Source organism: Thalassophryne amazonica, unplaced genomic scaffold (assembly GCF_902500255.1).
Source record: "Thalassophryne amazonica unplaced genomic scaffold, fThaAma1.1, whole genome shotgun sequence".
Taxonomy (NCBI): Eukaryota; Metazoa; Chordata; class Actinopteri; order Batrachoidiformes; family Batrachoididae; genus Thalassophryne; species Thalassophryne amazonica.
In genome coordinates, this window is record NW_022986255.1 from 252,754 (window position 1) to 264,780 (window position 12,027).

The following is a 12,027-nucleotide window of genomic DNA, read 5'->3' on the forward strand; positions in this document are numbered from 1 at the left end:
GGGCCCAATTTTGTTTTTGATCTATGTTTTCCCCTTGGGAAAAATTATCCACGAGTTCATTGATGTTTCTTATGATTTATTTGCTGATGACATCCAAATTTACTGCTCATTAAAGCCTCTGAGACCCAGAAATTGGACTCTCTACTGAACTACCTTGAGAAAATAACAGATAAAACCAAGGTGCTGGTGGTTGCCCCCGATGATGTCATTCCGGGGATTAAACAGTATTTAGGTCTTTTGCGCTCATCTGCAAAATCTAGCCTGAGAAACGTAGGTGTTATCTTTGATAAAGAAATGTCATTTGAGCATCATTCCAAGCAGCTAACCAAAAAGTGTTTCTACCAATTGAGGAAGATTTCTAAGCTCAGATCAATTGTTTCAAAAGATGATCTTGAATTGATTATTCATGCATTTGTATCTTCTCCTTTGGACTACTGCAACAGTTGTTTTCCTGTCTGAGCAAAAAGGAGCTGTCCCGTCTGCAGCAGGTCCAAAATTCTGCAGCAAGGCTGCTGTCTTGCTCAAACAGAAGGACTCATATTTCTCCTGTTTTAAAGTCTCTTCGTTGGCTCCCAGTGTCGTGTTTCATATATAGTGATGGTAAATGCCACACTGGCAGAACCATTTATGAACATTAATACCCATATATGCAATTTATTCTTGCAAGATAGAAGGTATGTAGTGTGTGAGTGAATGTGGTATGTGTGTGTGACCCCCATCTGCCCTTCCTGATCAGCCAACAACATCCTACTCAAAGCCGACTGACAACTTCTATCAGGAAGGGCCAACCACCAAAACAACACGAAGACAGACAAGAACGAAAGACGAGTGGTGAAGACATTAACTGTGACGTGAGACACCGAGGAGACGGGGCCCCAACCATACGACATACCAGGACAAACAACCACACATGAACAGTGACAGCAACAGTCTGTTGTCTTCCATTTTAAGATCCTAGTGTTGACTTTTAGAGCTTTGCGTGGCCAGGCTCCCTCCTACATTAGAGACCTGTTATGTCGTTACGCTCCCACTCGGAGCTTGAGGTCAGTGGATCAGAACCTTCTGAGGGTCCCTCGTACCCACTTTAAGACCCGAGGAGATCACTCTTTCCAGGCCGTTGCACTGAGGCTCTGGAATGATCTCATTTTGTCTCTTCGTTTGCTGGACTCTGTCGGTTGTTTTTAAGAGCAAACTTAAAACCCATCTGTTTCTTCAGGAATTCAAACCTTAGTAGTGAGATGGCTGTTTTATGACCACTGTGTGTGTCTTAATGTTATTTTATTGTGATGTATATTGTATTTTATTCTCAGAATTTTTATCTGTGTCTCTTTTGTGAAGCACCTTCTAACTTTCCTTGTCTGTGAAAGGTGCTATATAAATAAACATTACTTACTTACTTACTTACTTACTACTCTCCTTCCTGTCCTCTGTCTTCCTGTTACTCCTCCTCCCCCTGAGTGAGGAGTTGTACAGTCTGATGGCCTGAGGGACAAAGGAGTTTTTCAGTCTGTTGGTCCTGCACTTGGGAAGGAGAAGTCTGTGTCTGAGGAGGCTCCTCTGGTTGCTGATGACGGTGTTCAGAGGCTGACTGGCATTGTCCATAATGTCCAGCGTTTTTCCCAGTGTTCTCTTCTCTGCCACCGTCACCAGAGAGTCCAGCTTCATGCCAACCACAGAGCCAGCCCACCTGATCAGTTTGTCCACCCTGGATGTGTCCTTCTTGGATGTGCTGCCCCCCCAGCACACCACGGTGTAAAAGAGGGCGCTGGCTGCCACTGACTGGTAGAACATCCACAGGAGTTTCCTGCAGATGTTAAATGACCACAGCCTCCTCAGAAAGTCCAGCCTGCTCTGTCCCTTCCTGTACATGTGGTTGGTGTGGGTCGTCCAGTCCAGTTTGTTTTCCAGCCACAGCCTGAGGTACTTGTTGGAAGGCTGGTGGTTTTCACAACTTCCCAGACCTCTCCCATACTATTCTTTCATCTTGTGCTCCATCTTTCTCCTGTAGCTGTCCTTTGCTTCCCTCATGCAGAGTTTCACCTCCCGCAGTGCTGCCTTCATCGCCTCCAGGTCTCAACAATGAAACCTGCTGAGACCTGAGTAGTGATGAGGCCCATCCATTCCACTATCTGTATCAGCTTCCGATACAACACAAATCATGGATCGGAATGTCCAGAACCAACCTGGAAAGTTTTCCGATCCTGGACCTGTCTATGTGCGGGGGGAGTGGGGGAGGGGTGCCTGCAGTTTGTGTCAGCGCACTAATGCTGGTTGCTCTGACTTTTAACAGGAGGAAGGATCGAACCATTTACCCAAACGGACTTCAGACATGAGTAAATTAAGTACTTTAATTTATGGTTTTGTGGCTTTTTGAAAATTTGCATGTTTCAGCATTTCAGCAAGAGGTAGTTTCTAGGAGACAGAGTGAGAGAGAAACAGAGAGAGACGGAGCACGACAGACAGACAGACGGAGAGAGATGGAGCACGACAGACAGAGAGACGGAGCACGACAGACGGGCAGAGGGAGAGAGACGGAGCACGACAGACAGGCAGAGGGAGAGAGACGGAGCACGACAGACAGGCAGAGGGAGAGAGACGGAGCACGACAGACAGACAGAGGGAGAGAGACGGAGCACGACAGACAGGCAGAGGGAGAGAGACGGAGCACGACAGACAGGCAGAGGGAGAGAGACGGAGCACGACAGACAGGCAGAGGGAGAGAGACGGAGCACGACAGACAGGCAGAGGGAGAGAGACGGAGCACGACAGACAGGCAGAGGGAGAGAGACGGAGCACGACAGACAGGCAGAGGGAGAGAGGCGGAGCACGACAGACAGGCAGAGGGAGAGAGGCGGAGCACGACAGACAGGCAGAGGGAGAGAGGCGGAGCACGACAGACAGGCAGAGGGAGAGAGGCGGAGCACGACAGACAGGCAGAGGGAGAGAGGCGGAGCACGACAGACAGGCAGAGGGAGAGAGGCGGAGCGCGACAGACAGGCAGAGGGAGAGAGGCGGAGCGCGACAGACAGGCAGAGGGAGAGAGGCGGAGCGCGACAGACAGGCAGAGGGAGAGAGGCGGAGCGCGACAGACAGGCAGAGGGAGAGAGGCGGAGCGCGACAGACAGGCAGAGGGAGAGAGGCGGAGCGCGACAGACAGGCAGAGGGAGAGAGGCGGAGCGCGACAGACAGGCAGAGGGAGAGAGGCGGAGCGCGACAGACAGGCAGAGGGAGAGAGGCGGAGCGCGACAGACAGGCAGAGGGAGAGAGGCGGAGCGCGACAGACAGGCAGAGGGAGAGAGGCGGAGCGCGACAGACAGGCAGAGGGAGAGAGGCGGAGCGCGACAGACAGGCAGAGGGAGAGAGGCGGAGCGCGACAGACAGGCAGAGGGAGAGAGGCGGAGCGCGACAGACAGGCAGAGGGAGAGAGGCGGAGCGCGACAGACAGGCAGAGGGAGAGAGGCGGAGCGCGACAGACAGGCAGAGGGAGAGAGGCGGAGCGCGACAGACAGAGAGACGGAGAGAGGCGGAGCGCGACAGACAGACTGACGGAGAGAGGCGGAGCGCGACAGACAGACTGACGGAGAGAGGCGGAGCGCGACAGACAGACTGACGGAGAGAGGCGGAGCGCGACTGACAGACGGACGGAGAGAGGCGGAGCGCGACTGACAGACGGACGGAGAGAGGCGGAGCGCGACTGACAGACGGACGGAGAGAGGCGGAGCGCGACTGACAGACGGACGGAGAGAGACGGAGCGCGACTGACAGACGGACGGAGAGAGACGGAGCGCGACTGACAGACGGACGGAGAGAGACGGAGCGCGACTGACAGACGGACGGAGAGAGACGGAGCGCGACTGACAGACGGACGGAGAGAGACGGAGCGCGACTGACAGACGGACGGAGAGAGACGGAGCGCGACGGACAGACGGACGGAGAGCGACGGAGCGCGACGGACGGAGAGCGACGGAGCGCGACGGACGGAGAGCGACGGAGAGCGACGGAGCGCGACGGACTGACAGGCAGGCAGACAGCTGTCTTTTGTCTATAAAGTCTCTGCTTTTTCCCCAAGACCTGCCATTTTTCATCAATCAAGATTTTGTTGATTTGATTTTTTTTGTGTGTGTGTGTCATAGGGGCGCCCCAAAAATTGCATAGAAGTACATGTACTGTTTTGAGGAAGGTGCATTTCCAAAATGCCACAAGAAACCACCAAAAACTAAATCTAAGGTACTTAATTCTTTCACCAAAACTTCAAATCTAGGCTTGCATCTCAGATGTACCTTCTGGCAAATTGTCACCGAACTTTCAGGTCATGTGTATAGAAAAAGTCCTCCTCTAAACACTTCATCGTGAACCTGTATAACTGGAGATACAAAATATCCTCATATAAAAATCAACAATAATGATAATAAAGCAAACAGAGCTCTGGTATTGGAATAGTATCGGCAGATATCCAAATTCAGGTATCGGGATTGGATTGAAAGTGAAAAAATGTGGATTGGTGCATCCCTAAATTGTCAGTATGACACTCTTCATCATCCCACCCACATTTTCTTGTCTGGTCTGCAGACTGAATCTATGACTCTGATCATAAGGCCGCTAATTTTTAGGCCACCGCTTCCCAAGGGGCGGAATTCTGCAGTTTTTCTATTTATTTATTTTTTTGATAAAAAATAATTGTTTCATCTGTTCTTGTTGGGTCATTTGAAATTGGATAAATTTCTGATACACTGAAGGGGAGAAAGCAGATGTGACCGAACTCCTTGGGTGTAGTTTTGCAGTACTCTATAATGTAAATGTATGTAAAAACAAAATTACATGTGACTGTTGTGTGGACTGCTGTGTATTGCTTTTTTTTTTTTTTTTTTTATTTAAAAACAAAAAACCGGAGTGGTCCATGTCATATGGTAAGGTTCTGTACTCTTGTCTTGGCCCAACACACCAGCCACAGTAGTGATTGGATATTTAGCTGTAATCTGGGTCTCTGTGTGTGGATGGTTGTGTGTTTGTGGTCGTCACCACAATTCGGTTTTTGGGTGCTCTTAAGAGGATTAACACTACGGTGTTCTAGATTAGGGTATGGATGCTCACTAATTAGACAACACACTGTTGCTGTCACTGTTTGTGTGGTTGTTTATCATGGTATGTTGTGTGGTTGGGTCCCCGTCTCCTCGGTGTCTCACGTCACTGTTATTGTCTTCACCACTTGTCTCTAGTTCTTGTCTGTCTTTGTGTTGGTTTGGTAGTTGGCCCTTCCTGATAGAAGTTATCAGTTGGCTTTGAGTAGGATGTTGTAGGCTGATCAGGAAGGGCGGATGGGGGTCTCACACACATCACATTCACTCACACACAACATACCTTCTGTCTTGCAAGACGGGCGTACGGGGTCTGGGGTCCTTTGCTAAGGGCTATCCGGTCCCTGTACGACCACAGCAGGAGCTTGGGTCGCATTGCCAGTAGTAAGTCAAACCTGTTTTCAGTGCACGTTGGCCTCCGCCAGGGCTGCCCTTTGTCACCGGTTCTGTTCATTACCTTTATGGACAGAATTTCTGGGCGCAGCCAGGGTGTAGAGGGGGTTCGGTTTGGGAACCACAGTATCTCATCACTGCTGTTTGCGGATGATGTGGTCCTGTTGGCTTCATCATCAAATCAGGACCTTCAGCGTGCACTGCGGCAGTTTGCAGCCGAGTGTGAAGCGTCCGGGATGAAGATCAGCACCTCCAAATCCGAGGCCTTGGTTCTCGACCGGAAAAAGGTGCTTTGCCCTCTTCAGGTCGGTGGGGTGTCCTTGCCTCAGGTGGAGGAGTTTAAGTATCTCGGGGTCTTGTTCACGAGTGAGGGACGGATGGAGCGTGAGATTGATAGACGGATCGATGCAGTGCCTGCAGTGATGCGGTCGCTGTATCTTACTGTCGTGGTGAAGAGAGAGCTGAGGAGTGCAAAGCTCTCGATTTACTGATCGATCTACGTTCCGACCCTCACCTATGGTCATGAGATTTCGCTCATGACCAAAAGAACAAGATCGTGAGTACAAGCGGCCGAGATGAGCTTCCTCCGCAGGGTGGCTGGGCGCTCCCTTAGAGATAGGGTGAGGAGCTCTGTCACTCGGGAGGAGCTCGGAGTCGAGCCTCTGCTCCTCCACGTCGAAAGGAGCTAGTTGAGGTGGCTCGGGCATCTTTTCCGGATGCCTCCTGGACGCCTCGCTGGAGAGGTGTTGGGCATGTCCCATCGGGAGGAGGCCCCGGGGAAGACCCAGATCACGCTGGAGGGACTATGTCTCTCAGCTGGCTTGTGTACGCCTCGGGGTTCCCCCGGAGAAGCTGGGGGAGTTGTGTGTGGATCGGGAGGTCTGGACGGCTTTGCTTGAGCTTCTGCCCCCACAACCTGACCTAGGATAAGCGGAAGAAAACGGATGGATGATGGATAGATGGGTATTAATGTTAATAAATGGTTCTGCCAGTGTGCATTTACCATTACTATATATGCAGACTGGGGGAAGAAAAAAATAAATAAAAACAAAAAACTGTCTTCTATTGTTTGTCGAGTTTTTGCAAAGCTTGTTCATTTACCAGCTGTTTCTGCAGGAGCAGATTCATCTATATCTCACCGGCTCACCATCCAAGGAAAAATAATGCCCTGCCTGTTTTCTTGACATCAAGTAGTTGTTGTGCTACTTACTTTTAGTAAAGTTTCCTTTCCCAGACCATTGACTTGTTTAGTCACTGACTGTGTCCCTGAATAGATCTTAAAGCTCCTCCCTTCTCTCCTCTCAGTCTCTGTGAATACTGCCTCATCCACCTCCTGCTGAAGAAAAACCCAGAAATGTTCAGCCAGCACTTCATCGAATGCATCTTCCACTTCAACTCTTACAACAAACATAAATCCTACAACAGGTTCCGTCAGAGTGAGAGGTAAGCGGCCGTTACCTTCAAACGAGACCACGTAAATGACAGCAAACGTTCAGCACGCGCACCTGAGTCTGCTGTCACCAGACATTCAGGGACTCACCCAACTCCTGTTTTCAGTCGCGTTTATCTGATTGTGTGTGTGTGTGTGTGTGTGTGTGTGTGTGTGTGTGTGTGTGTGTGTGTGTGTGTGTGTGTGTGTGTGTGTGTGTGTGTGTCAGGGTGAAGCAGGCCACCAGGTCACCTCAGTAAGGCTTGTTGTTGAGTGTGTTTGGATTGTGATTGTGGCCCCCCAGTGGGCTGCAGACAATAACACCACAAGGACATGATGCTGTGGTGACACCTCACAAGTTTGGGGTTGGACTCAGCAACGCAGCTTCAGGGCAGTGGACAGTCTTGCACTTTTAATTCAATATAGCGTCTTCTCTAATTGCCCTGGAGCCTGGATCAGGCCCCCAAACCTCACCTGCAACAGTCATTACTGTCTGACAGTAATCTGGTTACTATCATTCGTTCTGAACCCTGGTCTTCTGGGACTTGATTGTTGTCGAAAAGCTTCAGATATCTGTCGCTGAGATAGATGACGACTGGAGGCAGTTTGAAGCAGAAACGAGGTGATAATCACTGAATCGCTGCTGACACTCAGAAATTATGCTGTTGATGTTCTGAAAATGATGCATGCACAGTGAAGGCAGGGCAGACTGATTTTTAGGAGGGACCGTTGGTCTGCGACACCGGTAACCTTGACATTTACCATCTCTCAAAGGCTGACTGCCTCAGTCAGGTGTCTGAGCACACCCGACTGTGGCAGTCTGTGGTTAGAGCAGGTAGAGATGGAGAATGAGCAGGTTCAGGGTGCCTGACGACGGGAAACGCTGACCTCAGTGATGGAGCCAGGACAGACACAGAGGAAGACCCCAGGAACACACCAGCACATCTTGAGCTGACATACAGACATTCAGGATCAACAGGCACAGGCTGACTTTTCTGCATGTTCATTTTATGTACCGATACTTTGATAGCAGAGTTGGGTTTCAGGGGCAGTTTCATATATATAATACATATACAGTAAAACTCTTTGTAATGCACATAATGCCCGGCACTATGTAAGGCAGACATTTATTTTATTTAGATGAAGTTTTGAACAGGTCATTAAATGAGGCAGGTCCCGATTCAAGGTCAGGCATTTAATTAAAAAAATACGTATATATATATATATATATATATATATATATATATATATATATAAGATTTACTCTAATAATCACTTCCTCTCTAATAGAAGCCCCCCTTGATTTTTTTTTCATCACATTGCATGTAGTGAAATTGTGAATTCCTAAGCGAATAAAATGAAAATGAAATGGTCCTACCTCATTGCCACGAAATCTCAAGTATGTTCTGGTTTCCATGCTGCTTATGCACCCACAGTGCCTCATATTTCAGACCTATCCCTGTCACGCAAATGTCTGCTGTTGTGCGCCCACCACCGCCACCAGGCAGCCGTTTTTCTGTTTTGGCCAGATTTGCAAGCTTATCTTTGTTCCTACACCACTCCCAGACGCATTTCGTATCGACTAGGAAAGTCTGAGCGGCATAAAGATAAACTTTATTGATCTCACAGAGGAGAAATTCACGTTACGTCAGCTCTTAAAAAACACACAAGGTGGGTGCAAGTACAGGAAAATGTTCATCAAACAGCATGTACAAGGAGAAGCAATAATAATAATAATAATATTTGTAACAGTACAAGACATAAGAAATGAGATAGAAATAGAAAAAAAAAAAAAAAATATATATATATATATATATATATATATATATATATATATATATGATTGGGATTGAAAAGGAAATAGGAGCATCTTCTTTACAATATGTGGAGTTTAGATGTGGTAAGGTGACATTAGTGCAGGGATTTGTAAACGAGTTGTTATTGCACGTGACTTGTGGACATATTAATATTGCACATGATTTGTGGACATATTATTGCATGTGGTTATTTCACAGTGTTATTGTGCAGTCTTACAGCAGCAGGGAGGAACGACCTGCGGTATCGTTCCTTCTTGCACTGACACGGTGCCTCAGCCTGTTACTGAATGAGCTGTTCAGCTCCACTACAGTCTGGTGCAGAGGGTGAGAGGAGTTGTCCATGATGGATTTGAACTTGGCTAACACCCTCCTCTCAGCCACCTCTTCCAGAGAGTTCAGAGAACAGCCCAGGACAGAGCTAGACTTCCTGACCAGCTTGTTCAGTCTCTTTCTCTCCCGCTCTGTGCTGCCCGGGGCCCAACAGATGACAGCATAGAGGAGAGCAGAGGCTACAACAGAGTCGTAGAAGGTCTTAAGCAGAGGCCTGCTCACTCCAAAGGATCTCAGTCTCCTCAGGAGGTGGAGGCGACTCTGGCCTTTTTTGTACAGGGTGTCAGTGTTGTGAGTCCAGTCCAGTTTGTTGTTGAGGTGAACACCCAGGTATTTGAAACTGTCCACAGTCTTTATGTCCTCCCCCTGGATGTTCACCGGTGGGTGAGGTGGTGGTTTCCTCCTGAAGTTGATCACCATCTGCTTCGTCTTACTGGTGTTGAGACACAAGTGGTTGCGCTCACACCAGTCCACGAAGTCTGTGATGACCGACCGGTACTCCAGCTCCTTCCCCTCAGACACGCGACCCACAATGACGGAGTCATCAGAGAACTTCTGGAGGTGGCAGCTGTCTGTGTTGTAGGTAAAGTCCGAGGTGTAGAGGGTGAAGAGGAAAGGCGCGAAGACAGTGCCCTGGAGGGCCCCGGTGCTGCACCTTACCACCTCAGACTGACAGCCGCACGTACTGTGGGCGGTCAGTGAGGTAGTCGATTGTCCATGTGGCGAGGTGTCCATCCACACCTACGTCCTCCAGCTTCCCCCACAGCAGCGCCGGTCTGATGGTGTTGAAAGCACTGGAGAAATCAAAGAACATGACTCTCACAGCGCTCCCGCCAGTCTCCAGGTGGGTGAGCACTCGCTGCAGTAGGTAGATGACAGCATCATCTACCCCGATGTTGGGCCTGCAGGCGAACTGCAGTGGGTCCAGGGTGTCGCTCACCACGGTGCGGAGGTGAGACAGGACGAGCCGTTCCATGGTCTTTATGAGGTTGGAGGTCAGGGCAACTGGTCTGTAGTGGGCCGGTTCCTTGGCGTGCGGTGTTTTGGGAACCAGGACCACACAGGAGGTCTTCCACAGGGTGAGAACCACCCCCAGGCTAAGGCTCATGTTGAAGATGTGGCTGAGGACCTCACAGAGCTCATCTGCACAGGTCCTCAGCAGCCTCGGGGGGATCCCATCAGGTCCTGCTACTTTCCTCTGCTTCAGCCACTGGAGCTAGAGCTGGCATGGTGCTTCCCCTTCTCTTCCCCTTCTTTCACTATTTTTAGCTTGAATGCTGCAGAGTAACAACATTTGTGTGGAGCCATTTAATTGTGTAGCAGCTACTGCATGCAGAAAAATGTTTGTTTCGAGTCTGCGCTGCTTCTCTTGGATGCAGTACGCACCGTAAGGCTGTACTGTGCACAGCATGCATGCATGTATACACACGCAAACGATTGTCAGTAAATCCCCCTTCATGGAAATTGTACACCCCCGGGGTGTTTATTAGAGGAAATATAGTGTGTGTGTGTGTGTGTGTGTGTAGGGACGGCCGTGGTCGGTGTCCTGTTGTAACGAAAGCGGATTGGTTGCAGTTAGTCAGAACGTGTGCATGTGTTTTTCTCCTGTGACCTCGTTATTCCATTTCCTGCTGTCTCATGTTTGCTGTCTATTGTCGTAACTTTTTTATTTATATATATATATATATATATATATATATATATATATATATATATATATATATAATTTTTTTATTTTTTTTATGCAGAGAACGAGCTCTGTTTTCCTTAAAAGGAGCTCAGCACCGTGAGAAGCGTTTTCGGATCTACCGCTTCCTGTTGGAGCACTTCACAGACGCTCAACGATTCAATGTCACCAACAAGATCAACCAGACTGTGTTGGGTAGGTGGTCAGCTCGGTTAGGGACTGAATAAATGTCAGGAAGGACTGGAGGTTAACCGTTCTGACAGCAACACGAGCTCGACACACGGCAGCGTTTCCATCTGTCTGGCCATGATGGTGCTTGTGACGTCAACTGTATTTGGCATTTCTGCAATACGTCCACAGACAGATGGAGAATTGAAATTTCATTACTCTGTCTCCCAGACAACAGCGTAAAAACAGTCAGAACAGAGTGTATTTTATATTCTTTCTGTGCAGAGTTATCACAGTAAGAATAATACAATAACATGCTTTTGGAGGGCGGTATGCATTTTCAAGAGACCCAACGTTCACGCCGAGTCGCCCAGAATGACAGATATTCGCCCGAGTTAGACAAGGAAATGCATACCGCACGACAACTGCATGTTATTTGCATTATTATCACTTACTGAGATACACAACACGTGAAATCACATTAACAATATTTAATGTCATTTCAAAATGCATGACACCCAGCAAACGCGTACATAACAAGTTGGCTCAATTTAGCTTTTGTCATATTGGCTCATACCGCGCTGCTCACCAAATTCGCCAGTGCGTCCTCATCAAGCTGGCTGCTTTGGCTGCTGTTCATTGTCAGACTCATGAGAAAGTCATCCAGAATATCCATATTGGGACCAACACACACTTCTCGCCTTTTCATCTTTTCCTCTGCGGACAGTTCTTGGGCTGTGCGCAAGATGATGTCATCACTTTATGCACAACGGGTGGGTATGGACAGATAGCGTAAATGTAAATCTATGCTCCCGGCCAGCAACACCTCAGTAAGTGATAATAATAGAAAATATAAATCTATGAATAGGGCAGACTGCAGAATGTGGTCAGTGAGGTACCAGGTGGTACCTGCAGGTGGCAGCAAACATGGATGAGTTTATTCAAAGTAATTTGAAGTGCATGTGGTGCATTAGCAGTCCTTGGAGGTATGTTCAGTGTTTGTGCTGTGGGTGTCAGGAGGAAGAAGTCAGTGTCTTGTGTCTGTGATCTTCTCAGCTGCTGTCACGATGCGCTGAAGGTTCTTGCAGCAGGATGCCATGCAGGTGTCGTACCACAGCGTGGTGCAGC

General features: G+C 48.7%; 1 protein-coding gene across 1 annotated transcript in view; it reads left to right on the plus strand.

Moving 5' to 3' along the window:
- LOC117505838 (condensin-2 complex subunit D3-like) overlaps nt 1-12,027 on the plus strand; it is a 236,142-nt gene that overhangs the window by 221,956 nt on the left and 2,159 nt on the right. Inside the window, 2 exon segments of the mRNA XM_034165369.1 lie at nt 6,774-6,911; nt 10,793-10,926. Of these exon segments, the coding sequence (XP_034021260.1) occupies nt 6,774-6,911; nt 10,793-10,926 (272 nt within the window).